The following is a 27,964-nucleotide window of genomic DNA, read 5'->3' as shown; positions in this document are numbered from 1 at the left end:
TGTATCCAGCTTATTTCATCATAACATGCTGTTCTTCAGGTCCATCCATTTACCAGCAAATGACATAGTTTCATACTTTCAGTCTTTTAAATAATCTACTATGTAAATACTACAAACTTTTTACTGATAGGCTTAAGCTGTGTTCTGTATTCTAGCTTCTATCAGAAAGTGGTCTCATTTCAACTTTCTATCAGACTTGCACACTCAAGAACAGGCAGTGGGTCCCCTGCAGGCCTCCTGGGGTACTTGACTCTGTAGGAACTCAGGATGTGTTTGTTCTCTCTTCATTAGAGAAAACAAGGACATTGATTATTCAGCTTCTTCTTTTAAATTCACCAGTCCATGTGGGGAAGAGTGAGTAAGGGTGGAGCAGGATACCTGGAATGTCATTCTAATGGGAATGCCATGTGGAAACAAGGAGAAAGGAGGCTTCACACAGCCATAACTCACCTTTATTGCCCTATCAGCCATTCTTTTCTTGTACCATGTGCTGTAGTCACTGCTAACCACCACCCTCCATTCCTGAGAAACTGAACATTTTTATCACGTGTCTTCACTTGTGTTGTTTAATTTTCACATGCAACTATTTTAAATGGCTCTTGTTTACTCAGTTTATCACTAAAGGATCATTCCTTCAAACTTTTTGTCTTTACCCCTTGGACTTACCCCCTCTTTCTCAAGCCTGTGTGCCATTCCTGGTACATAATAAGACCTCAATTAATGTTCAATACATTTGTAGTTAGGAGATGTTAAAGAAAAGTGCCATGGCAACAGTGTGCAGAATAGACTGGAATATGTAGCGTATGGAGTTTGGAAACCATCAGAAGTCATGGAGAGGATGTGGACTGAGAAGAGGTTGTAAAAATCATGGAGGGATTTGGAGGAATCAGTAATCTAGTGACAGACTGGGTATAGTGCCAAAGGAGATGGAAGGGGTTACAGTTAAATCAGCAACATTTAACATTTAGATTCCACTAGTTAGGCTGGGGGTGTAGCCCAGTGGTGCAGTGCACACTGAGTCTGCACAGGCCCTGGGTTCAATCCCTAGCTGGAGGGAGGGAGAGAGGGAGGGAGGGAGGGAGGGAGGAAGGAAGGAAGGAAGGAAGGAAGGAATTTAGGTAAATACCAAGTTTACTTTTGAAAGGAAGACTAGGGGAAGTCTCATGACCAATTTTAATCTTCCTATAAAATAATAAGCATTAGATGTGTATGTACTGCTTTTGAATAAATTGATATATCTTTCACTTGAAATTGTAAAAGGAAAAAGTACTTAAAAGAAAAAAGAATAGGAAATACTAAAATTAAGTGCCTAGCTCAGTACTTTCCAAAAAAGGGACTTTGTGAAACCAGAACAATCCAGAACTGGACAAACACAGTGATGTGGTGTCAGTTTTACCCTGTAGCATACCAAGATGACTCTGAACTATGTGGCTGTCATCTATAAATAGAAAGGCAGTATGGTTTTCTGGCTAGCAAAAAAAGAATCTCATTAGCTAAATTAGAATCATTTAGTCTGTCTGAGCCTCTGTTTTCTCATTTAGAAAGTGGAGATGTTTCTAGTGCCTACTTCTGATTAATGAGAGTTAACTGAAATATTCAACATGAAGTACTTTGTAGTTCCTGAAAAACAATAAATAATAAATGATATGATTATAATCTCTGAAATCTAAGACTAGTAGGTGGGAACTGCATAGTAATAGATTGTGATGAGTATGTGGAAAAACTTTTAACAGTGGTGCCCAGGAATGTTGCCCTGGGAATTTTGTGTGTCTCATCACTGAAGAGTGAGTAGCTTTAACCTGCTTGGCAGTCAAACTGCACCAGTGACCTAGAATCATAATAGGTATGGAAGGTACTAGAAGATATCTGGAATGACTTGCAAAAAAAGAAACAGTAACCCAGATGGTGGGGTCATTGCCTGAGGTAGTGGCAGCAGAAGTGGTGGGGCTGGAGCTAGATCATGGTCTTCCAACTTAAAGGCCAGTGATTTTTGCTGTTTCCTGTCAAGGAACTTCTGAAATGATATTTTCTGATATTCTGTTTTAATTGTTCAGACACATCAATTCTCAAACAACATAATTTTAAACAATTCAACATATTTTTAAAAGGATTCAGAGTATACACTATTCCTATGTTTTATTTATCTGTTGCTACTCAACAAATGATCCCATTTATTATCCCAGTTGTTATGGGTCAGGAATTTCCCTTATCTAGGCATCTCTGATGTAGTCTGTCATAAGGCTGTAGTCAGGTGTCGACCACAAAAAGGCTTCACTGGGGTGACTGTTGGCAGGATTCAGTTCTTTGTCATGTGTGCTTATTTAAAGAGAAAATAAAAGCACCATGAATTATTTGTGATTAAAGAGTTTAGCTTTTTAATCTTGCCCTTTTTTCCCTGAATAATCTATACTCATCACTTTTTTGATCTCTTTAGGGAAAAAATGCATTTTTCAAAGACTTAACTTCAATTCAGTTATTACCCAGTGGGGAAATGGATCCAAATTTTATTTCTATACGACAACAGGTAAATTCTAGTTATTGGATTTCATTTTTGTTTCTTGGGGGGCCGGGGAACAATAAAGCAAAAATCCAGCTGACCTTTATAATGATGGCCACTTTCAAGGTAATGCTTGACAGCTAGTTTCCCTTTAAATTGTGTGTTCCTTTTTTGGTAATGAAAACAGTTTTCATTAAAAACTGAAGAGCCACTCTTAGTTGACAAAAAAGCTAATAATTTCCTTGATTTAGGTCTTTTTGAATTAATCATGCTAACAAGACACTGCTCTATCTCCTTCTCCATTTTCAAGTTCTTACTGAAAGTTGTCAGTGCAGCTGTCCAGTCCCAGCATTCAGTGACAAAGGAGAGAGATCCCTCAGAAGAGGCAGCAGACATTCCTGGGAAGGATCAAGATTGGCCAGTTCTAGCCGTGGATCTAGCCCATCACCTTCAAGTTAGTGAAGATGTTGTTAGGAGGCATTATGTAGGGGAGCTCTACAACTATGGAGTTGACCACTTAGCAGAAGAGGTAAGTATGACACCATGAAGGCTAACTGGGCCCAAGTTATAAATTGTTAATTGGAATAACGAATCAGTAGATTTTTTTTTTTTTTTAGTTGTAGATGGACACAATACTTTTGTTTTATTTATATATTTCTATGCGGTGCTGAGAATCAAACCCAGTACCTCACACATCCTAGGCAAGTGCTCTTCCACGGAGCCATAACCCCAGCTCTCCAATACAGCTTTTTGTTCTTCCTTTTGTTGGAACTTTTAGGTACAAAAATAGAATAGAATATTAAAATATAAAACTATAATCAAATAAATTCCTATAGTATGCTAGGCCTGTTCTGTGTGTAAGTACAGCAATGAGCAAAGGATCCAAGGCTCTTTCTGCATGGAATCAATGTTTGCTGGACATTCAGAAAAGCTCCTAATTTTTGTATTGAGTGAGGAGTGCTATAAGAAAAATAAAAAGCATCATATGAATACATATGGTCATATGAATACATATGGACTACTACAGTAGAGTGTGGGGGTCAGAGAAAATGAAATTCAGACTGAAGTCCAAAGGATATAAAGCAATCAGTCATTTAAAAACCTGGGGTAACAGTGCTTAAGACAGAGTAGCAAATGTGTCCTGAGATTGGAACCATCTTGGCCAGGACCAAAAGGGCCAGTGTGGCTGCCAGATTTAGTAAGCAAGGAGCAAAAATGTATGAAATGAGGAGGGGATGTTGGCAGGGGCCAATCACAGTCAGTATCCTAACCCATTATTATTCTCAGAACATTCAAAAGTCATTGAAGGTTGTAAGTAGTCATGATATGATCTAATGTAATTCCCTTCCTTTGCCAAGTGGTTGGAAACAAGACCTTATATAGTCATGCTGAATTGAAACTAGGTGATGAGGGGCTAAGGATGTAGCTCAGGGGTAGAACTTGCCTAGCACACTTGGGTTTGCTAGAACTTGGGTTTGAGCCCTAGGACTGTCATAAACGGGGAGTGGGGAAGGTGGTGAGGGAAAAAAATGAGCTGATCACCAACTTGGAGTTAAATGCTATTTGATTTATATTATACTTTGATTATATACACAAGCTCAAAAACAAACTAGGATCTATTTCTTCATCCACAGCCTCCTTTTCTACAAAAAATAAATTGGTTAGCTCTTACTACATTATTTCTCCATGTCCACATTCTCAGGCCATTCTACAGGTTCATGATAAAGAGGTCCTCGCATCTCAGCTGCTAGTGTTGACAGGGCAAAGGCTGGCTTATGCTCTTCTCCACACCCAGACAAAAGAAGGGATGGAGCTGCTGGCCAGATTGCCGCCCACACTCTGCACTTGGCTGAAGGCAATGGTAAGTACAACAAAGGAAATTAGGCAGAAAGAAGATCATTGGGTATTTTACTAGATGAATGTTTAGTAGAATTTATGAAGAAAATTTAAATTACATGTTTAATTCACCTAGTTCCAAACAAAAAGTATTTTTACTGGGAAAAAATTCTTTAATTCTTAAGATTATATCAGTTATTTTTTGATTGCATATAACTAATGGATTATATTTTTGTCCAATTTACAGAACCCCCAGGATCTTCAAAACACTGAAGTGCCAATTGCAACAACAGCTAAACTAGTAAATAAAGTAATTGAGCTTTTACCAGAAAAACACGGGCAGTATAGTCTAGCCTTACACCTCATTGAAGCTGTGGAAGCCATATCCATTCCTTCTTTGTGACACTTATCTACTAAAAGTAGTCTAAAATTGTGTGACTATAACATGAATTACTGCATGGTTATTTTACATAGTAAGATCTGAAATTTTATGGAATATGTTGGGTTTTTTTTGGTAAAATAAATAAAAATATATTACTTTTAAAAAGTGCAATCCTGGTTAAATCCTACTTCTTTGGTTAATACTGAAGATAAAATACAAATATTATAGTAATACAGATGTTTTACTGTTTATTTTTAATTCAAACGCATAAGTAGCTTTATTGTTAAACTTTGCTATTTAAAATTGGTTTTAATTTACAGATTATGTTCTTATTAATAAGATTCTATATTTCATACCTAAAAAGTTATTGTGATTAAATGTGTTCATGTATACTCCCCATCAGCAAACTTAGAGAAAGCTCCCACTTTCCCTTATGAAATGTTTAGGAAATATGTTCCTTATCATGCTTAATCCCATAGTAGCTGCACCTGGGAGTTCTGGGTGCTGACAGGTTCCTTTCCCAAAGGTGCTGCTGATACCATCAGAGGAGGAAGAATGGATGGGTTCAGGATCATCAGTAGGGACCCTGGATAGAACCCTTAACCTGTTGTAATTGCCAAAATCGATAATCTGAAATTCTAACAATGCAACAAAATCAGTTACAATGTAAATTAAGATTTGCTTTTTGCCAAGTTGCAAAGTTGTATCCACATCAGGTAACTGTAAAAAATGTATTATCTTGTAAAACATATATATATATATATATAAAGAGGGGAGGATACTAAAAATTTTAAGTCCAACTTTATTTTTCCTACAAGTGTTTAGAAATATCTGCTTCTGGGATTTGGTAATGTTATCTGTCCTTGGGAACATTACAGAAAAAAAAATGCATAGTGATATTATAGCTTTAGCAAACCTACCTCACAGATGGGTTGAGAGGATAAAATACAGTGAATATTGTACCCTATAGTGCCTAGAGCAGTCCAAGTGCTAAATAAATATTTACTAATTAAGACCAAATTAACCAAAAGTCTGTAAAAAGTGCTTTGAGCTCTACAGATACCAAGAATTTATTATGGTATGTCTTTGAAATGTAGCCTTATAGTACAATTGTTGATATCTGTCATGGACAACAGTTGTTATTCATAGTGACTCATTGTGTACAAAAGTTTGTTTCTTCACTCCCTTGTAAGAAGCCAACTCTAGCATTGTGCAAAGTTGAGAAGAATGGCCTTCAGGGATATAAAGAAAAAAAGATCTGGTGTTTTGAGAGTATTCTAGTGTGAATTATTTTTCCACTAAAGATCACATCCAAATAAGAACTTAACTAGATTAAAAATAATGGTTTAAGTGACTATCAATTTTCAGATCTTAAAAGAAAAGTGCTTTAAGATGTGATGTTTGGGGCGTGTCTTGTGAGCCGAGGTGCATGTTGTACAGACTAACAGCACTGGAGAGGGCCTGAAGCTAGTCCAGCCTCTCAGCCTCTGCTTGGATCTCCACACTCCAGGTAGCCACATTCTAGGATTCCTATGAATACATCTAGCTTTATATAATCACCTGTAACATGTATTCTACAACATTAGTTTTTCCTGAGATTTTTTGGAAATACTTAGAAAGTAATATGAATTTAGAAATTTGGTTAAAGAAACTTGGAGTTAAAGGCATTTTAAAAATTGAAATCCTCTCAATTCCATTATCACTTTTTGGAGGGGTACTGAGGTTACATATCAAGTATGAGACTTGCTGAGAAGCAGCAGCTGAAATATGGCTCACAGAACCTTAACACAAATCACTGAGTTTCTAATTAGATTTATCATCTGAAAATTTAAAATTCGTAGATTTTTCAAATTTAGTTTTATGGTTAAAAGCAGTTAAATATTTTACTACTTAATTAAGGGCTTTTAAAATAAATCTGATAATAAGGAAAAATAAGTACCTGTGTATACATTCTGTAACAACAAAAAGCCACAAAAAGAGGAATGAGATTTTATGTAGAATGTGTGATTAACTAAAAACAAAGGTTTGGTGACCATCACTGTAATTACTGGTAAGCCAATAACTGGTAGTGTCCTCCTAGATATACCCCTCCACTTTTCCTTATTACATACACATTTTTTTACCTTGTTAAATTAATTCTATTGTATAATATTAAAGAGAACACAGGTGTTCAAAAATCATAACTTCTATATTACAGATTGTGTTTTAGATGTAGAACTAGAGAGGCCAGGATATATGTAGATAAAGGGGTGCAAAATGTGTCATACTTTTACAGAAAGAAAAGTTTCACCCTTGTTATTAATCTAAGGTCAAAGCAAACACTAACATTCACATTGCTGTTTTTAAAAAATCAATTACAACTTAAAATAATAGAAAACATTCTATAATCCTAAGATTACACTAATATAACATTCACCTAGAAGTTGCTGTGGTCCATTTCATTTGTAAAAGAAGATATTTTTACAGTACACTATAGCAACAGTAAAAGCCCCCTCTCACCATAACAAGAATGGGTTTGCTGGGCTCTTTAGACTTCTGCTCAATAGATTAGCCATCCTTAGACTTTAATCCAATACTGGATTGTTTATAAAATGCTCTTATTTATCTATTGTAATGTAAGTAGTGAAATTCTGTATATACTGCTGTTTTTCTGTATTCATTATTGTGAACTTGTGTATATTAATGAAATAAATCCTCCGCTTTCAAGTTGTTTTCTTAACATTCATAAATGTAAGTTTTGGTTGGTTGGTTTGTTGGTATTAAGACATTTTGTCCCTTCTTGAATAATAAACTTGATGTTTTTCTTTCCAATCCAAATCAAAAAGCAAGCCATTTTTAAAAACTCCCATTTTTGGTAGTAGACAGAATGATGCTTTTTAACTCTTAGGGGAAATACACCTCTGCTGATCCCTTTCAAAACCACATTTTGTCATTTGATATTCACAATTTTTGCACCAACATTAGTCAATAGTTTTCCAGAATGCCTTTATTTTCAGACATCATAGAACTTAAATACCAAGTCAAAAAGATTTTCATAAAATATAAAACATTCTGCTCAGCCATGTTTGAAGGCAAGTATATTCTGAATAAGTCCATTATGTATATGTGTGTACAAATATATGCAATTGTATTTCCACATGTATATATACATTATTCTTTAGTTATAGGAAATACTATTCACAATTCTGATTTTGACACTCATCCTTCACCATTTACTCCTCAGATTTCTTTGTAGTATTGTAAATAATTCATGTAAACTCTCAGTACTGTCATAAGGATTCTTGCTCAGCTAGTGATGTCACAGCACTACTTTCCACCAACAACTTCTGCACATCGGGGACAGAGTGTATCAGAAGATTCTGCTGTGTACTTCCAACAACGAGGACACTTTTCTTTGGTAGTTGGCATGACAATTACTTTATATGAAGACTCTTCCCGAATATCACCACCTATAAAAAAGAAAATATGAAAAGTATTTCTGACATTCAACTTGTGTAACTATTTCCCATTTGGTTTAGCAAGCACAATTTTTCCAAAGCTTACTCTTATCCTAAGTAATAGCTGGTCAGGTTTTGCCCCATTATATAAATACCAAGATGATGGGATCACACAACTTGATGACTATAGAAAACTAAGGAATCTGGGTGTCTGGGAACTGAGTTCTCTCCCTACTCAGGCAGAACAGGCTTTCTAGCTCTTAATCCTGATAGGATTCTGATCAGTAACGCTGCATCTCCATTTCAACATGGGCACTGAGGATTTTTAAAGCAATATTATAGTGACAACTGTAGTGCCTCCAAATTTTTTGGCTTAGACAAAGAGAAAACTTATCTCTACTATTAAGACCTCAGACTGATCAAAAAAATACATTATTTTCTAATTGCTATGAAAAGAATGTACCTTAACATTTTGAAAAGCAAATTGAGTCACAATTTTTACTACATGTACACTGCTGCCAAGCCTCAAATTTGAACCAACATCTATAGATTAGCCTTCCATCTCCTGCTGGTACCTAAAAGCTATTACAAAAAACACAAGCAGCATTACCTTTCCTAAAATATCCATTTGTTATTCTTTGTTAATGCCACTCTACCTCCATTTCCATGAATCAAGGTGAACCAGGTTGACACAAAAATGCCTATGAAACAAATATCTACAAAATGCTTGAGATGCTTGTGTAAGAATGAGTTTAATAAAACGTTAAACCTTATTAAGAATGGCTAAGGGCTGGGGGTATAGCTCAGTTGGTAGAGTGCTTGCCTCACATGCACAAGTCCATGGGTTCAAGCCCAGCACCACACACACAAAAAAATAATGGCTAAACAGCAATGACACAGGCCTATAATTACAGCTACTCAGAAGGCTGAGGCAGGAGGATTACAAGTTCAAGGCCAGTCTGGGCAATTTAGCAAAACCCCATCTCAAAAAAAGAATGGCTAAATATTAATTTGGGGCACACAGAAGAGGAAATTTGAATCAACACTGGGGAAGGGTGAGCAGTAGTATGGTACTATGTATTAAAGGGCAGGGACATAAAAGGGAAAAGGAAGCAAGTTAGAGTAACTGCACAATAAAAGTTAAAAGAGAAGTAAATCTCTTGTCCTCTATCCCTAGCCTTCACTTCTCAAGATCAGGTAGAATATGTGAGTGTTGGCTTAGGTATGTGGCAAATGTTTATATCATTTCCAGAGAAATGTATTCCAAGCATATATCTGCTTTTAGAAAAGCCTAGTCCACTATAGAGTTGAAGATGACCTATAATTTATAATTAGTCATTTCTCAAGATGCCACTTGCTACTCTCACCTCCTTACCTTCTAAATTGATTAGGAATGTCCCTTTAAGCTCAATTACATCTGCAGTTCTCTCTCGTGGTTCCTGAGCCAGTAAAGTTGACTGGGAAGCCATCATTAGCTCATTCAACTGAGAGGTACTGGAGGTCTCCTCAGCTTGCAGCATCTGGAAGTAAGCATGTGAAAGTTACTACTAAATTTTTAGCATGAACTGAGGTTATAAAAAAAGATGCCATAAGTTCTTGGGGACAGAGAGGCATACCTTGATACCATTACACCCTGAGCTAATACTATTAAATACATCACTTCTTACTGGCATGAAAGGATTTAATTGAAATTTTTATCAACAGTATTGAGAACATTGTGCTTTTGCTTCATTTTCCAAGAACCTCAGTGTCTCACACACAGAAAAACAACAACAACAAAAAAAAACATGTAGTGGGGCTGGGATTGTGGCTCAGTGGTAGAGTAACTGCCTAGCATGTGTGAGGCACTGGGTTCGATTCTTAGCACTGCATATAAATAAAGGTTCACTAACAGCTATATATGTGTATATGGGTGGGTGGGTGTGTGTGTGTGTGTGTGTGTGTGTGTGTGTGTGTGTGTGTGTGTGTGTGTGTATAAACCTATATGGTGTTTACTAGCCCCATTTCATAAATGAGGAAACGGGCAAAGGAGGTTAATTTGCTCAAATTTCTCAATCATTATGTGGTATAGCTCAAGCCCAGGTCTTGTGAGCCTTAAAGACCATGATGTTTTGCCTGTATCCTGTTTCTTATACTGAAGAGGGGTTCAGTTAGTATCTACACAAAAGTGCTTTTAGCAATATATACTAATGATGGCAATTTGGATAATACATAGAACCCCTTGAAGTACACTGAATTTGGCTGTCTAATCAACATTTTCACATTTTTCACTGTAACTTTGATCTTCAAAATGAATTTGTGAGCTAATATAAATATTCCTTTAAAAATGTTCATAAGAAAACAGGAAACTCAAAATTTGGTTTTAACAAGTTCATGAAATTAGTAACTGAAAAAAACAGTATGCCATTTGATAGCTACTTGGTGTGATTCCTGAAACAATTTTATGTTTTTGAAAATCCCAAAGCATTTTTTTTCCAAGTATAAATGATCCCAAACAAATTTTATTCTTTTCAACTTATTGCAAGAACTGAAGTCAAAGGAAACAGTATACAGGGGGAAAAAGCCTAGAACTAGGCTGTGCAAACTTTTGTGTACAATGAAGCAGTCAGGACTTACGAACTTTTAAACACATGAACATCTTATCCTTATTCTTTGTTACTAACAATTTCATACCCTACTAGCTATTTTAAGGCTAAATTCTTAATCACTTGAATTACATTTATATTTTTAAATTAAGCTTACCAACCAAAGAGATTTTCTTCTTCTTTTTTTAGAAAACTACTACCAATAAAATCTTATAAAATATATATATATATATTCATTACCAATTCTCAAGCATTTAGACTAGAGAAAAATCTCAAGTCAATGTGTTAGACTTAATATATCCCTAATCAGGACAATCAACTCCTACAAATCCCAAGGCCCTTCAGGAAATAAAAATAGAATTAATATTTTGAGATATACATGATAATGTGCTGGAACAAATGTCCCAGATGTTCATTGGAAACTCATGTTTGGATTTGTTTTGGATCTAGTCCAGATGGACAAAACTCAAAAAAACAGGCCCTTATAACAAAATTCCCAATTTTTTATGTATTCTAACACTACGGTCACAGATTTATATATCAGCCCTTAGGGTTTTCATTTCAAATAACTTTAAAAAGACTTTCCCTGTCCCTGTAAAGTGATATGCACATGTTACAGGTACAGAGTATATAATTTTAGATGATAAAGGAAAGGACACAGATACAGAAAACAGAATCAGTGATAAGATCAGGATTAGAAGACTAAAATCATAATATCTAAATTAGCAAAAAACTTTCCTTAGACTTTTAAAACAAACTGCAGGTGAAGATGTACAATATTAAGAACATTTCAACCTGTTGCATACCTCTATTATTTCAAAAAGCAGGCCTGGCTCTATCACAATGATAACCTCATACTCGGCAGGATTTTTACCAGGGATGCTTCCAAGAAATGAATCTCTCATTGCACAGGCGCTCTCCACTGCCTCTACCAGCCCAGGCTTCTTCCAGATAGAGCTTGTGCTGATCCATCCTGTGCGAAAAACACTCCTGGGTTCTTTATAAAAAAGAAAGAGAGATGGTAAACTGACTTACATATATCCTAAAGTGTTCATAAAGCCCTAACCATTAAATATTTACCAATTAGTGGGAAATAAAAATTGTTATTTACAGTATATATAATAAAATATGGAGCCAACCTATTTTCAAAACATTCGTATCAGCAATGGGAAATATGTTACATTTAATCAAAAGATAAACTATATAGGAAGATCTCAAAAAAAGGATGCTTAGAAAAAATAAGAGAGAAAAATCTCAATATTAATAGCTCATCTATGACTATAAGATTATGAATGGCTTTTCCCTCTCTAAACAGTTTCTAATTTTCTTGAAATTAAGAAGGGTTTGTTTGATATACTTAGATGCTCCATTGTTTGGGGCATAGGTATTTATGATTGTTATGTCTTGTTGTATGTTTCTTTTCCCTTAAGTAGTATGAAAGGTCCTTCTTTATCTCTTCTGACTAACTCTGGCTTGAATTCTACTTTATCTGATATGAGGATGGAAACCCGGATTGTTTATGTGGCCCATGTGAGTGTTATGTTCTTTCCCATCCTTTCACCTTCAGTCTGTGGATATCTTTTCCTATGAGATGAGTCTCTTGAAGGCTGTATATTGCTGGATATTTTTTAATCCAATCTGCCCCTCTATGTCTTTTAATTGATGAGTTTAGGCCAATAACATTCAGGGTTATTATTGAGACATGGTTTGTATTCCCAGTCATTTTTGTTTATTTTTGGTTTTCAACTAGACTTGGTTTTTTCATTGACAGGTTTTTCCTTGAGTATAGTTCTTCCCTTTGCTGATTTTCAATGTTGTTTTTCATTTCCTCCTCATAGACTACTTTGTCAAGAATATTCTGTAGTGTAGGCTTTCTCATTGTAAATTCTTTTAATTTATGTTTACCATGGAAGGTTTTTATTTCATCATCTAATCTTGAGCTTAATTTTGCTGGATATAAAATTCTTGGTTGGCATCCATTTTATTTCAGGGCTTGATATATATTGTTCCAGGATCTCCCAGGTTTGATGGTCTGGGTTGAGAAATCTGCTGACATCTGCATTGGTTTCCTCCTATACATAATCTAAAACTTTTCTCTTATAGCTTTTAAAATTCTATCTTTATTCTGTATGCTACTTCATGAGAATCTGTTGTAACTTTAAACATTTGGTGTCCTGTAAGCCTCTGTATTTGATTTTCCAATTCATTCTTCATGTTTGAGAAATTTTCTGATATTATGTCATTGGCTTGTATCTCTGTGCCTTCCTCCATCCCAATAATTCTTAGACTTGGTCTTTTCATGTTATCCCAGTATTCTTGTAGGTTCTGTTAATGGGTTCTCACCATCTTCACTGTGTGACCAACTTCATTTTCAACATTATATATTTTGTCTTAATTGCCTGAGATTCTGTCTTCGAGTGATCTAGTCTGTTGGTGATGCTTTCTACTGAATTTTTTTATTTGGTTTATTATTTCCTTCATTTCACTTTCTGTTTGTTTGGTTTTTTTTTTCCCCTGAGAGTCTCTAACACTTTCTTGAAATAATCTTTTGCTACCTGTATTTCCTCTCTTATCATCTCATTGCTGGAGTGGTCAACTGTTGCCTGTAATTGCTCTCTTAATTAAGCCTACTACATTCAGAAGAAAAGAACTACCATAAAAGTATTCACTAAAAGGCATTACATTTTAATAAAACTTAACATATATTATGGAACATTTATGAACAAACTTAAGAAAGAATGATTTCTCAAAGGCCATTCTGAAATCATCCTACTCCTCTGGAAACAGGTGCAGAAACTACTACATGACCAAGACACATCATGTCACAAAGTATCACTATAGAAGAGTGAGTGAGGGCCCTTATAGGGAGGAGATAAAATCAGAAGTTGCACCCTCACCTTCTCATTTGGTGAGCAAATTAAGTGCTGCTTACCTTTAAGGTATGGTATGTGCTGGAAGACCTCTTCAGCCAAGTGAGGAAGAATAGGAGCAAAAGAACGAACCATCACATCCAGAATTTCATCTAATACAGTCTGACAAGAGCGTCGTTTGGGATCATTTTCATTTTCACAATAAAGCCTGAAGGAGGATAACTTACTTGCAACTGACACCAATTTATACATTATGATCACCAAGACAGGATCTACCTGCCTCAGGTTGAGTTTATTTCTACAGTAGCTGATCTCGTGGCTCTAGTCATCTTATAATCAAAGACTGTTTTCATATAATTTTTGATAACTTGTTATCTATTTCACTTTTCACTTTCCAGATGTACTAACTTAACAAAATCACCCATGCTCTGATCAATTCTGGTTTTCAGGTAGAAGACAGCTAGAATCTAAACTATTGTTTTAAAAGATAGTCAGTTAGCTATTGGTATTTAAAATGTCACTCCCCACCCCCTGCAATGTACAAGTTACTTTCCCTATGTAGAAAGTGCTGAGGTGCTGATTGGGGCTGGTACTTCATACTGGACTAGATACTAAAGATAACGCCTCCACTTGCACATCAGATCCATAAATGAAAGCTTGATAGCCCTCCTCTGAAAGGGTGCCACTGACATTGTACAATGTTAGTATATAATTGCTCCTATATTTCTCTCTCTCTATACTCGTGATTTGCAAGTCTGAGAACAAGCACTAACTCATGTAAGCACCAATCACTTAATGAACATCTACTTTATCAATCACAGCACTAACCACATTACCCATATTTCATCCTTATAACCACATTAGGAGGTAAGGAAATACCATCCCCTTTTTATAGATGAATTGAGATCATCCTACAGGCTTCCCCAAATCATAAAGTGCGTAAGTGGCAAGGCACAAACTGATAATCAGGCTTAACTCTAGAACCCAATCCCCATAACTGCACAATGTTGCCCATCTCAATCATCACTGTATTCCCACATTTGCCAAGCACAGAACAGGCACTCAAGAAACATCTGTTGAGTGTTTTCATATTGTGTCATACATACCTATCCTTGATTATGCTGAAATAAAAGTTGGAGAGTTCTCTAGTATAAAATGCTTTTAATAGTCGAACAACTTTTCCAAAATCATATTGTTTGTATGAGTCGTTAATCTAGAGGACAAAGTCAAAATAAATTCAGAAGCTGGGGTAATAAGTGAAAATGGAAGTCATTATAAGCAAAAATATGCCTTAAAGGTAGACAAAAAAACAGACAATAAAGCAAGAACTCCTGATAATCTTCCAAACATCCTTTTTGGACAACAAATTTGATTACACTTAGAAAATACCCACTGTTCTACTCTGGAAACTACAAAATAATACTCCTCAAGAACAGGATCAGGCCAGGCACAGTGGCACACACCTATAATCCCAGCAGCTGGTAAGGCTGAGGTAGGAGAATCCCAAGTTCAAATCCAGCCTCAGCAACTTAATGAGGCCCTAAGCAACTCAGTGAGACCCTGTCTCTAAATAAAATACAAAAAAGAACTGGGGATGTGGCTCAGTGGTTAAGTGCCCTTGGGTTCATTCTCTGGCACCAAAAACAAAACAAAACAAACCCCACCAGGATCAAGGTTTTCCTTTATTTATTTATTTTTTGTGGTGCAGGGGATCAAACCTAGCAACCTGTTAGGCAAGCACCCTATCAGCCCTCAAGTTTTTTTGTTTTTTGTTTTTGTTACTGAGGATTGAATTCAGGGGTACTCAATCACTGAGCCACATCTCCAGCCCTATTTTGCATTTTATTTAGAGACAGAATCCCACTAAATTGCGTAGCACCTTGCCATTGCTGAGACTGGTTTGAACTTGTAATCCTCCTGTTTCAGTCTCCTGAGTGGCTGGGATTACAGGCGTGCGCCGTGGTGCCCAGCTAGCCCTCAAGTTTTAAGTGATAAAATCATGCCATTTTTAAAAAATAGCATAAAATAGAAGAACATCAGCACCATAGTTAGTTAATGTTCCCTCATTTATGTTTCAATTATTCTTGGTTTGAGCAAAAAAGCTGGTGTGTGTGCCTCTGACTTGGGGCACATTGAAGCATATAAATTCCAATTTTAAGAAAATAAATTATTTGTGTATGTGTGTGCATGTGTGTAAATGAGCAAATGTCTTACGGGACATAAGAGTAGTCACCTCAGTTATTTCTGTCCAGTACGATGAGGTGCCTACCTCCAGATAATATATAACTCTCTTCCTTCTTGTTGGAGAAACAGAGCTGATCTTTTCCTCTTGAGAAAAGTCTGGTCTATAGGGAAGCCTGGACCTGCCTACTGTTTCCACCAGGTACTCTGAAGTCTTTTAAGACTCCAGGAAAAGAATACCTCATATCTACAGGCACCTAGGAATGTACAGGATTCAGCAAGTATAGCTTTTCTTAAGAGGCTCTCATTACTATTTCTAGCAAGGTTTCTTCTACTTAAATGAAAACAATTTTTTAACACACAATAGTCCTAAAATTTCCATTTCCCAAAAATCTTATTAATTAACACTTACCTTGCTTGCTAAATCCTGCAGTAAATGCAGCATATACTGGTCTATGACATACATTTGGTTGACAGGGACAGAATCCGTTTTGGGGTTGAAGCCAGCCACGTTTCCCAAAAGAAAGCGAAGTGTATTCCTAAGCTATTCATAATGAGAAAATGTACACAGTTAAAAAAAAATTATGAACCCTTCATTTTCACCAAAAAATCATTTTATAAATCTATAATTTGCATACAACTTTGACACTTCCTTTAAGGGAAAATTTTAAAAAATTGTATCATTCCTAAAAAAGGCTATGAATGTACAAAATCTCATTCCAATAGCCCAGTTACAGAAACAATCATAGGATTTTATGCCTAATGACTAAATTTTTATTTTTACATCTTTAGAGAAAATCAACTTTTAATACCATAGTTTATTCACACGTAAAGGTGAGCACATGTTTTTTCACCTAATTCACAAGTAAAGATGAAGATAAATAAAATAAATGTGAAAAGTCATTAAATATATGAACAGTATACAAAATAAAATTTATATCAGATTATGCTTTTTCACATAGTAAATTAACAAAGTATAAAAAGACCTTATATGTAAAACTTTTAACATTACTATTATTGTTTTTAAATAAATTAACACAGGGTATTTTAAAATGCGTGGAACATGTGAACCATTTTCATTCAGTTCTGCAATGTCAAAAAAAAGTGCCTCATTCTTTACAATGATTTAGTTAAGTTTTCATTCAGAAATAGGAAGAATAACGGCTCTAACCTTATTAATATCATCTCTAGCAGCATTGAGAGCAGATGGACCAATTGTCACTTCAGTGAAGACATTGGACTCAGCCACCCACCAGCGAAGAACATCAGCACCATAGGGAGGCTCTTTGCTTTGATCCTTTTCATTGAGAAAAGATACAATCAGAATGGCTTTCAATTCCTATTAGCTGAATAAATGCTTTACATAAAACTCTTATTCAGAACCATGTTTGAGCACAATATAAGTATAAAGTATACCAGCACTGAAATGAAATACAAGCTAACAATTTCCAATCAGACTACATCTAAAAACAACAAAGCCAGCCATAGTGGTTACTGTAACCTTAGTAGCCTGGAGGGCTGAGGCAGAAGGATCACAAACTCAAGACCAGCCTAAACAATCTGGTGAGGCTCTATCTCAAAATAATAATATTTTTTTAAAAAAGAGCTGGAGAGTGGTAGAGCACACCTAGGTTCAATCCCCTGTACCAATCAAGTACTCAATAAATAATTAAAAATAGAAAAGAGGAGATAGTACTCTGTGGTCTTGTTCAATGCATAGCTGGGAATACCTAGTGTACTCCCAATCATCTACAATAGTTGGCACAAAGTAGTGTGGGCAGTGGGGTGGTCCTTGATGGGGAAGGAAAGAGGAAAGGGTGCTTTCCCTTTTACTCTTCCCTAGGAACTCTGTACATAAAGCAATGAATGTAGGGATGGCAGTAAAAAGCCACAGGAGCAAGACAACATATAAGAGTTTTCTATTAAGAAAGCAACTCTAAAAAAATCCCCAAATTATCAGCAACCCCAGACCTAACATATATCCTTGCTGTAAAGTTAAGGTATATAACTTCTAAGAATAAATGTAATGTGAGTTGAGAAGTTGTGATCTTTTTGTCCTTCTGATTTCCACTTAATTATAAAATAACAGGTTACACATACTATAAGCTCAAGTGATAAAAGGAATAATATTACTCAGGACCTAACACTGGAGATTCAGATCGAAATGTGTCAAAAGGAACATAGTTTCAGCTCTTTCTTTTTTCATTAAAATCATGTATTACTTAAGATTTTAGATTTACAACATGATCAAACATCATCTATTTTTTTTTTTAAGAGATGGAGAGTTGTAATGTTGAAGATGGCCTCAAATTCCTGGACTCGAGTACTCCTCCTACTGCTCCTTCAGTGACAGGACTGCAGGCTACAGGTGTGTACCAACATACCCATCACATCCTGGGTTTTGTTGTTTCTTTTTAAATTTTCTTTTTATACTGAAGTGACCATATTTAAAAGGTTTTTTTTTTTTTTTTTTTGCTGTTGTTTGTTTTCCACATTGAAATTTATAAACAACCTGGCCCTGGAGTGCTTAAGGACTTGGACCAATAATTTAAGAGCCTTAAAACAAAACTAAAATATATTTTAGGGAAACATTTACTTGTCCTCCATTGATGACAACATCAGGATCAATAACATTCCCAAGAGACTTGGACATCTTTTCTCCCTTTTCTCCAAGGGTAAATCCATGAACAACCACTGACCTAAGGAGACAAATCAGTTTAATTGAGCATTTTAGTTTAGCATAAAAATAGTGGATAACAGTTTTTCTCAATAGCCTAATGCTTGGCAATTTATGTATCATGACTGTTAAAAGTAAGCTCTTTAACTAAACACAGAAAAACTTTTTAATGTTTTTGTTCATTAAATAAATTTTTCCTGACTTCTGATATGCACTAACTTTGATCACTGAAATAAACCAAGAAAAAGCATGGCTTAAAAGAGCAGATTTAAAAATAAAATAAAAACAGATTATCACCTCAAAATGACTTTCAAAAAGACTACTTAAGAAAACCAGTATCCACTCTTCTGTTGTTTTTAAAAGCATGTTACATAAGAAACAAATACATGTAAACTGTTCTGGGATGGGTTCTCATTGTAAGATAGCAAAAATCTCAAGATGCTTAAGAAAATTTCTGATTCAATTTCTGCCCACAGATTTGAATGAGGAAAAGCAACTATCTGTACTAAACAAAAATCCTCGATTTAATAACGTTCCCTGGGCAAAGTTTCAATTGGTTAGTCAATGTTGGTGTCATAAATGGAAGGACTGTCTCCTGGCATATCCTTCCCAGCACCCAGGTGGAGTCTCTTACCACAGTGTAAAATCTACCTGCACAAAGTCTTCACAGCTCCTCCAGTAATGCTGATATTCTCTTCTAGGATGTAGCCAGAGTGACAAGATACCTTTTTATTGAAGTCTCTTTTCTCTCTTTTTTTTCTTATTTTAAATTCTTATTTTTTTAATGTGACAGGAGACTGTCGCACTTCATTCATACACACATTTTATAAACATATGTAAATATAGTTTCCACACATTATCTATCTACTACCCAGGATAGTGCTTCAACCTGGCAGGTACTCAATAAAGGCAAATCATGCTGACTGTTTAGATCAGGCACAAACACTTACTTGAAAGGCACTTTTTTCCTTGCTGCCACACTTGTTAATAAGGAAGATTGGAACCAACCCCCGAGCTGGTCTTTTCCTTCCATGTACAAATCTGCTCTTTGGTTGTTACCTGAAAAATAAATATTATAAAAAACATAGAAATTTAAGTTAGTTAAAATAAGAAAACAATAATGAGTATCATCAAAGCATTAAAGCTTCCATCACATTATCCATTTCTTGCGTCATGCTCTACCCAGAAACCAAACTGCATTTACTTGAGCTGTTACACCGATGCCATTTTATGAGCCAAAATAAAGATGAACCTTTGAGTAACATCTTCCAAAGCACAACTAAGACACTCTTTAAATAAGGGGCTGATTCATAATAATTATCAATATTAACATTTCAAATTAAATATGTAATGAAAATATCATTTTCTTAATGCAACAAATATCTGCTGAGCATCCAACAACTTTACATATTAATACATTTAATTCTTGTGTCAACTCTAATAAAAATAGGTATTATTTTCCCCACTTTACAGATGAGGAAAGTGAGGCAGGTTCTGCGACAGTAAGTAGTCCAGCTGTACTTTGAACCTGTAGTCAACCTGGCATTGGAGTGCCCACTCTTAATCAATAAGTCATACTACTTGAATGAGCCTTATCTTAATAATAAGACAAAAATGAATTGTTACAAAGATCAAGTTATTAACTTGTAATTTGACAATGAGTTAGTCAAATGATGAGCAAAATGTAAAAAAGCTATGTTGATAATTCTGGCTCAATTTTGATAGGACACATTTGCAAGCTTGAGAGGTACTTTATTAACAATAGTTAATTTGACAGTTAATAATAAGAAAATGGACAACCTACTGATGACATAAGTGACAATTATTTCTGGCACATGCCTATAATCAGTAATTCCATCAGCTCCAGAGGCTGAGGCAGGAGGACAGCAAGTTCAAAGTCAGCCTCGGAATTTAGCGAGGCCTTCAGCAACTCAGAGAGACCCCGTCTCTAAGTAAAATACAAAAAAGGGTTGGGATCATGGCTCAGTAGTTAAATGCCCCTGAGTTCAATCCTTGATACCAAAAAATTAAAAGATTCATCAAGGATGCTTAATTGTTAGGTGAAAATTGAGAAATCAAGACATTTTCAAAGTCTTAAAGGATCTTCCTACAAAATACTTATTACTGATAATTTAGTGGGGGAAGATGGGAAGGCTTTACAATAAAGAAAAGTGGCTGGCATCGTGGTGCATGCCTGTAATCTCAGCTATTTAGGAGGCTGAGGTAGAAGGATTTCAAGTTTGAGGCCAGCCCAGGCAACTTAGTAAAGTCCTCTCTCAATAAACAAAAAATTTTAACAAGAGGGCCTAGGGATGTTAGTGGTAGTGTGCTTGCCTACCAAGTGCAAGGCCCTGGATTCAATCCACAGTACTGAATAAAAAAAATGAAACAAAAAAACCTTGGCAGTTACTAGCTCAACCAAGTGATCGAAGTTAGACATCACCAGAAACAAGACTGACAGTCATCATGCGACTTAACATGATAAACTGAGGAGGACACGACCCCACTCTGTGATACCCATGCCAAAGACCCTAAATCTCATCATGAGTGCACATCATACAAACCCAAATAGGCTGTGCTCTGATGAATGTCAAGGTTATGAAAGACAAAAAATGAGGGAACTAAAGAGAGGTGACAACTACGTGTGACCTGTGATCCTATACTAGATCCTGGATTTTTTTTTCCCTCCCTATTCCATAAAGAATTGTACTGAGTAAAATTTCAATAAGGTCTGTAGACAGGTAGAGAGTTAACAGTATAGAATCAATGTCAATTTGCCAATTTTGATATATATATTGGTTATATGATACTGTCCATATTTTTAGGAAACAACACTAAAATTATTAGAGATATAAAATTGTTTTCTCTATATGCTCTACTTACACTGAGAGGATACAGAAAGCAAATGCAGTAAAACTGGTAATAGAAAATCTAGATGAAGGGCATGTAGGAATTTTTCATATTACTTTGTGACTTCAAAATAAAAAAGTTCTCAAAACTGGGGCATGAGGTTAGTGAGGAAAATTACTTCCATACATTAAATTCAAATTCACAACTTTAAGAAGACCTATATCCCTTTTACTTATGAAATGATGATTTTTTTTCCTTATGTCCTAGATGATTTTTTCCCTTATGTCCTAATATTGAAGATTCAGAATTGTAATTCTTATGTGAAAAAGATGAGACATGGAAATACAGAGACAAAATTAAACCAGCTCAATTCAACCAATATTACCCAGTACCCATTACACGCATTGTGCTACACTCTGAGGGGAAAACTGAAGAAATGTGGTCTCTGGCCTCTCAGAGAAACATCTAGTAGGGTGGATTTTATGTTAGCAAGAAATAACTAGGAGGCTGGTGATGAAGCTCAGTGATAGGGCATGCTTAAAGTCCTTGGCTCAATCCCCACCCAGCACTGCAAAAAAAATAATAATAATAAAAATTAAAAAATTGTGACAAGTGTTACCATGGTAAAACAGAGAATTCAGTCTAGTCTGTGCAATTGGGAAAATACAGAAAGGTAAATGCACATACAACAAAAACAATAACAGGTTAGCCTCAACATCTAGAATGCTGCAGCTATGTCTTTTGTTTCCCCTTCCTCTACAGACTCATAACCACTTGTTCCTATTTAAGCTTTTATACGGCCAGTATAAAAATCCCATTCCACTCTAAAATGTTAACTCTCTACTGGTAGCCACATTTTGATACAGCAATTTTCAATAAGATGAAAAATAATAGAAAACTCAAGGGAATCCTTTCCTGAAATGAGTAGGTAATGCAATAGCAAGAAGCAGCCCTAACCCTTTCATCTCTTTGAGAAGTGCCTCCTTTGGTCTCATAAAACAATCACTCATAGTCCAACATCATAGAAGTGAACCAAAGTTCTGTCACCCTGCAGCACATACTGTTTCCAAACCTTGAAAAACACATTTATGAAACAACAGGCTTCCTCTCAGATCCTTGCTAGTTTAAAAATTTTTCATTTTAAGAAAACCAGTTCCAGAGCTGGAGTTGTGGTTCAATGGTAGAGTGTTTGCCTGGCATGCGTGAGACTGTGGGTTCCATCCACAGCACCGCATTTAAATAAACAAATAAAATTAAAGATCCATTGACAACTAAGAAAAATATTTCAAAAAAAGAAAGCTAGTTGCTGCCTAAGGATTCATGATACTCAGAGTATAAGAATCTGAAGACTGTCCAGGGGCTAGATTCCGACCACCAGGATCCCAGTACCTGTGGTGCTTACTGACTTGGGGGCCTTAGCTAAATCTTTCCATGCTCTCATTTTTTTCTTCAGCAAAATGGGAATGACACCTGTATTTACCTACCTCAAGAGGCTGTTAGAGAGATTAAAGAAGTGTAAGACTAGGAAACCTCTAGTAATTGTTAATTATTACTACGATTTGCCATGAAGGGCATTCTGATATTTCCTGACAGAATTACAGAAGATTCTTTCTGGTATAGTCTTTCAGTTTCACATGAAATAACACTTGTAAAAATAAAATCATATTAAACTATTTTTAAAAATACATGGTCTCTGATCCTTCCCTAGAAGTACATATTATAATATTCTAATAAAATTACTAGGACACCAGCCTACTAGAAGCATCACAACAAAACAGGTAATACATACTAAGGGTAAGGTCTCTGTGTTCGTATCTTTTCCATTCTCGTCTATTTGAAAATTGTTGGAACTGGGTAAAAAGTTAAATATCATTCAAGATAATTTCTGGAAAGAAAGACTTTTAAGATGATACATGGACTGGAAGTGTAGCTCAGTGGTAGAGTGCTTGCCTAGTATGTACAAGGTCTTGGGTTCTATTCCTAGCACCAAAAAAAAAAAAAAAAAAGATCCTATGTGAGATTGGGCTTGGTGGTGAATGCCTATCTATCTATATCATCCAGCTACTCAGGAGACTAAGGCGGGAGGATCAGTTGAGCTTAAAAGTTCACAAGCCAGCCTAGACAACACAGTAAGGACTTGTCTCAAGAAAAAAAGGTGTGAAATTAGTGGGAAAACAGTAGGGAATGGGCTGTCTGGGAGTAGCAAAACTCTGGAAAGGAATGAAAATATAAAGCTTGCTGGAACTTCCAAACACAAAGGTAAAAATGGCAAGAAATACCAAGTATAGCTAAACCCAAGTGCTACTTCACTGTAGACTTATTTACTGAACAACTTTATATCATTCACTATTGGGATTATTTCCTAAAAAGTTTGTCTTTAGTACTGCTTATTTTTTCTAACAAAAGTACATTCTTAGAAATTTGGAAAACTTACAGGAAGAACATTAAGATTCATGGATATTCCCACTACACAAAGATAATAGACCTCATAGTAAAAAAAGAAAAAATTAGAATTTGTATGATCAATAGTAAGTATGGAGTTTTACACTTCCAGGAAAAGTGGCCCTTTACCACGTGGTCAAAAAAGTATTTCTATCAAAGTAACTTTATATTTTAGGAAAATTATGAAAATTCATATTTAGAAAGAATAATAAACTATTCAATATCTTTGAGATTATGATTTAGGCATGCAAGTAACTTAAAAAATAACTTGGGGCTGGAGGTATAGCTCAGTGGTAGAGCACTTGCCTAACATGTGTGAGGCACTGAATTTGAAGTCTTCATTTGTATCTTCTACAAACTGAATTTGATTAGTTAGCATACATAACATGTTTTTTTTTTTTTTAGTTGTAGATGGACACAATACCTTTATTTTATTTATTTATTTTTATGTAGTGCTGAGGATCAAACCCAGGGCCTCACCCGTGCGAGGCAAGCTCTCTACCACTGAGCCACAGCCCCAGGCTGCCATTTCCTTTTAGAAAGTTTTCATGTTTCGAATTTATTGACTTTGAATTCACAAGGAAACAGGTACTTGAACTGATGTCAAAACTTAACAAGCCAAATCTCTTTCACTGCTATAAAACATATCAGTAGAAAGTAAAACCAGTTATATGCTAACTAATCAATTCAGTTTGTAGAAGATACAAATGAAGACTAACAGCTAAAATTAGGCTCAAAGAAAGCTCAGCTTGTTTTGTAATAATGTACTCTCAATGTAATATACATTGACTCATTTTACATTTGAGAACGAAAATTACAGTTAACACTTCTCAGAAAAGTAGGTGACTTAAAAAAAAACTTTATGGATTTTCAAACTATGAATTCACCTAGTACCTGGTTCTCTTCCCCACTACACTTTCTGCCTATCTTGAGATTCTTATGAAATAAATGGGAGGAAAATAGAATTAAATGTTACCTGAGTATCGTACTTCTTATTGATTTATCTTTTAAGGTTTTTATTGAGAAGAGATATGAGTTAACAAAGTAGAAACTACAGCCTAAGATTAGGTACATCATATATATTTAAATGACAAATGAATTTTCTTCGAAGTCAATTACTTAAATACAACAAGAAAGCAAAAAAATGATTCATTAAATAGGTACAATTTTACCACTAATTTAACTTAATAAAAAATTTGTCATGATCAAAATTATTTGGTTAAGAAGATCACACACTAAACCAGGTGTGGTAGTGTACACCTATAATTCAACAACTTCTGAGGCTGAATCAGGAGGATTGCAAGCCTGAGACCAGCCTCAGCTATTTACCAAGGCCCTCAGCAATTTAGTAAGACCTTGTCTCAAATAGGAAAAAAATTAAAAAGGGGCTGGGGATGTGGCTCAGTGGTAAAGTGCCCCTGTGTTATAATCCCCAGTACTAAAAAAAAACAAAAAAAAAGAGAAAGAGGAACACATACTAGGGACTGGTTCAATAGTAGAACACTTGCCCAGCATTCATGAGGCCTTGGGTTGATCCCTAGCAGAACAACAACAAAAAAGAGAAACAGTATGACTAAATTCAGTACTCAACAACAGCATGCAAGTTTTAATGACAGTTTTGTGCAGTTTACAGCCCAGTTAATAGGTCCAGCACTTACAACATTAATAACAGAACTACTTGAGAAATAAAGCAACTCTGCTAGCAGTATTAATTCTCACTAAGAACAAAGCAGTGAATGACCTTTGAAATACATTCCATAAGCAGCTTTACCTTTGGCACTCTTTCCTAGAATTCAGGGTGCTGCCCCAAATATGCTAGGAGGAAACTCATCTTTCTGCTGCTATATAATCTACCATGAGCAGTGTCATTTGCCTAAATTTTCCATATAATGCACAAAAACAAAGTACCTAAACTTGCAATATTTTCTCTCATATACACTTTGAGAAAAATAATTATGAAATAATACTATTGAAAATTATTATATAAAAATTAATGTAATATATTTGTGCATTATGAATTATTATGTACATTTTAGTTATCAGAGAATAAACATGCATTTACATGCATTTTTTTCATATTTCCTAAGCTGAAAGAAAGGTCCAAATAAAAGAAATACATTTACCTATATTTATGGAATAGGAAGCATACTGCTGGGCTTTCATCAGTGAAGCCCAGTGTCAGAAGTATATTTCACGTAAAACTTGAAGGTAAGTCCTTTCAATACCTTTAACAATGGCCAACTGTACAGTGAGCTATTCTCCCCACATTCCCCAAGCAAAGCTATCTGATCCATCATTGAGCTCTGAACTCTGCAGCCCCATCTTTAATTTCACAGTGCTGACAAGGCTCGTTTTTTTACTCTTATGTCCAACTTTACATGTCGTATCCTCTTCTAAGGTGTGCTTTCTACTACTGTGCTCTTCTAATTTTTGTCCATGGTCTTTTCTTTGTCTTTATACAATGAGTCAAAATTGACCCTAACTATGAGGTAGGTAAATAATTAGTCTGTTATTTCTATAAAGAGGGGGAAAAATGTGAAAGGGTCAATGCAGTGTGGAAGAATGAGAATTGAATATCAGCTCCCAAGTTCTACTTAATCTGGCTCTAATTCAATCTCATTTTCTCTTCTAAAAAATGATGGCATCAGATTACTTCAGGGATTTCCAAACTTTATTTTATGAAACTGGATGCTTTCAGATTGCTGTACAAACCAAGGAGAATTAGCCAGTTACAAGGAGGAGAAAATTCCTATTCTTTTCCATCTATTTAATGTACTAAGATTCTACTTAAAATTTCACCTTGAAAATCACACAAGCAAAAAAACAAAAAGTTTGGAAGTCATTGGATCACATAACTGCCAAAGGATCCTTCTAGGTCTACAATTATGTTATAATAGAAGATCTACTTCTTATAAAGCAAACAAAAGTTTTTGGTTACAGATCTCTTCTAAGTAACATTTCTGTGTTTTCAAAACTTCTCAATTGGCATATAATCTATTTTTAAAAACTTACCTGGAAGAACATAAGACCATGAAGTTCCGCTGTCAAACCAGATGTCCAAAATATCCTGACCTGGCACATATTCCAAAGCATCAGGACCACCAACCTAATAAGATAGTGCAAAAGCATTTTAATTTTACAAAGACCACAATATAGCCACTAAGTACCCAAAGAATTTTAAGAAAATGAAAAACATGGGCTACGATTGTGGCCCAGAGGTAGAGTGCTTGCCTACAATGCATGGGGCACTGGGTTCGATCCTCAGCACCACATAAATGTAAAATAAAGATATTGTGCCCACCTAAAACTAAAAAATAAATATTTAAAAAAAAGAAAGTGAAAAACAGACATTCAATTCACATTTTTCAATAACATCTAAACATTTTTAAGCATTTTACAGTTCAGTTACAACTCTCACCATTTGCATGTAAAAGTGACTATGGCCACTTAGTTATATACATCTACCAATGTAGTAAAATAGTTGCTGTTTTTTTAAAAAGTTCTTGAAATTAATTTCTAGTGTGGATTTTTTGATGTGTGATGTAATCTGTTAACTCCACATCAGATCCTAAAAAGTCCTGATGTACCAATGTTGGGGGCTGTTCTCTCATAATTATCTACTTAGTCAACCCAATCAGTCAAAAATCAATCCTAGCTCCCAAAGAGATAAATGACCTTACTGTTCCATGCTCTGTTAAATACTATGTTTCCATTGCTAACAAAATGTCCAATGTTCAAACTGCATTTGCTTAGAATTCATAGTAAATAAATTTATTAACTTTACATGACATTATAATCACACCTTTTAATTCCGAGAACTCTTATGTTGTCATTGTCATGAAAAACATACAAAGGCTGTCAAATACAAATAGCAGTTTACCTGAGATAAGACTTGTTTTGGAAGAAGTTGCTCAGGGGGAAGAGTCCACCAGATATCACTGCCATGTTGTTCCACTAGTTTAATAATATGTTCAATGGTTTGGCTATTTTGGGGGGAAAGGAAGAATTTTTCAATTTACTATAATAATGAATAATAAAATTTTAAAATTACAATATCTTTTCCTTTTTCCTGAACCTTAGTTCAACTACATGCTTATCTGGCTGCTGCCATAATTTAAATTCAAACTAATTAAGTAAAATTAATCATATATCCCTATAAAAGGAAAAAGAAAAAGATTTCTTCTGACCTATACTTTTAATATACTAT

General features: G+C 35.2%; 2 protein-coding genes across 5 annotated transcripts in view; one reads left to right on the top strand and one right to left on the bottom strand.

Annotated features, from left to right (window-relative positions):
- Nucleotides 1–7,421, top strand: part of Rab3gap2 (RAB3 GTPase activating non-catalytic protein subunit 2) — a 112,470-nt gene extending 105,049 nt beyond the window's left edge. For 3 of the 4 annotated variants that reach the window (XM_040277597.2, XM_013363159.4, XM_005335861.4), the window contains exons 32-35: nt 2,435–2,524; nt 2,808–3,026; nt 4,200–4,358; nt 4,581–7,421. In XM_040277597.2, the coding sequence (XP_040133531.2) occupies nt 2,435–2,524; nt 2,808–3,026; nt 4,200–4,358; nt 4,581–4,736 (624 nt within the window). In that variant the 3' untranslated portion in view covers nt 4,737–7,421. The remainder of the gene's footprint in view (nt 1–2,434; nt 2,525–2,807; nt 3,027–4,199; nt 4,359–4,580) is intronic. The other variant, XM_078022842.1, reaches the window with a different exon arrangement.
- A 262-nt stretch (nt 7,422–7,683) lies between these two features.
- The window catches only part of Iars2 (isoleucyl-tRNA synthetase 2, mitochondrial), a 53,578-nt gene continuing 33,297 nt past the window's right edge, over nt 7,684–27,964 (bottom strand). Inside the window, exons 13-23 of the mRNA XM_005335862.3 lie at nt 27,638–27,740; nt 26,770–26,863; nt 19,416–19,524; nt 18,385–18,487; nt 16,960–17,085; nt 16,201–16,332; nt 14,714–14,820; nt 13,670–13,815; nt 11,544–11,734; nt 9,528–9,672; nt 7,684–8,164 (exon numbers count right to left, since the gene is read on the bottom strand). Of these exons, the coding sequence (XP_005335919.2) occupies nt 8,022–8,164; nt 9,528–9,672; nt 11,544–11,734; nt 13,670–13,815; nt 14,714–14,820; nt 16,201–16,332; nt 16,960–17,085; nt 18,385–18,487; nt 19,416–19,524; nt 26,770–26,863; nt 27,638–27,740 (1,399 nt within the window). The 3' untranslated portion in view covers nt 7,684–8,021. The remainder of the gene's footprint in view (nt 8,165–9,527; nt 9,673–11,543; nt 11,735–13,669; nt 13,816–14,713; nt 14,821–16,200; nt 16,333–16,959; nt 17,086–18,384; nt 18,488–19,415; nt 19,525–26,769; nt 26,864–27,637; nt 27,741–27,964) is intronic.

This window comes from Ictidomys tridecemlineatus, chromosome 10 (assembly GCF_052094955.1).
Source record: "Ictidomys tridecemlineatus isolate mIctTri1 chromosome 10, mIctTri1.hap1, whole genome shotgun sequence".
NCBI classification, from domain to species: domain Eukaryota; kingdom Metazoa; phylum Chordata; class Mammalia; order Rodentia; family Sciuridae; genus Ictidomys; species Ictidomys tridecemlineatus.
The sequence above is the reverse complement of the archived record's forward strand: the minus strand, read 5'-3'. Positions and strand labels throughout refer to the sequence as shown.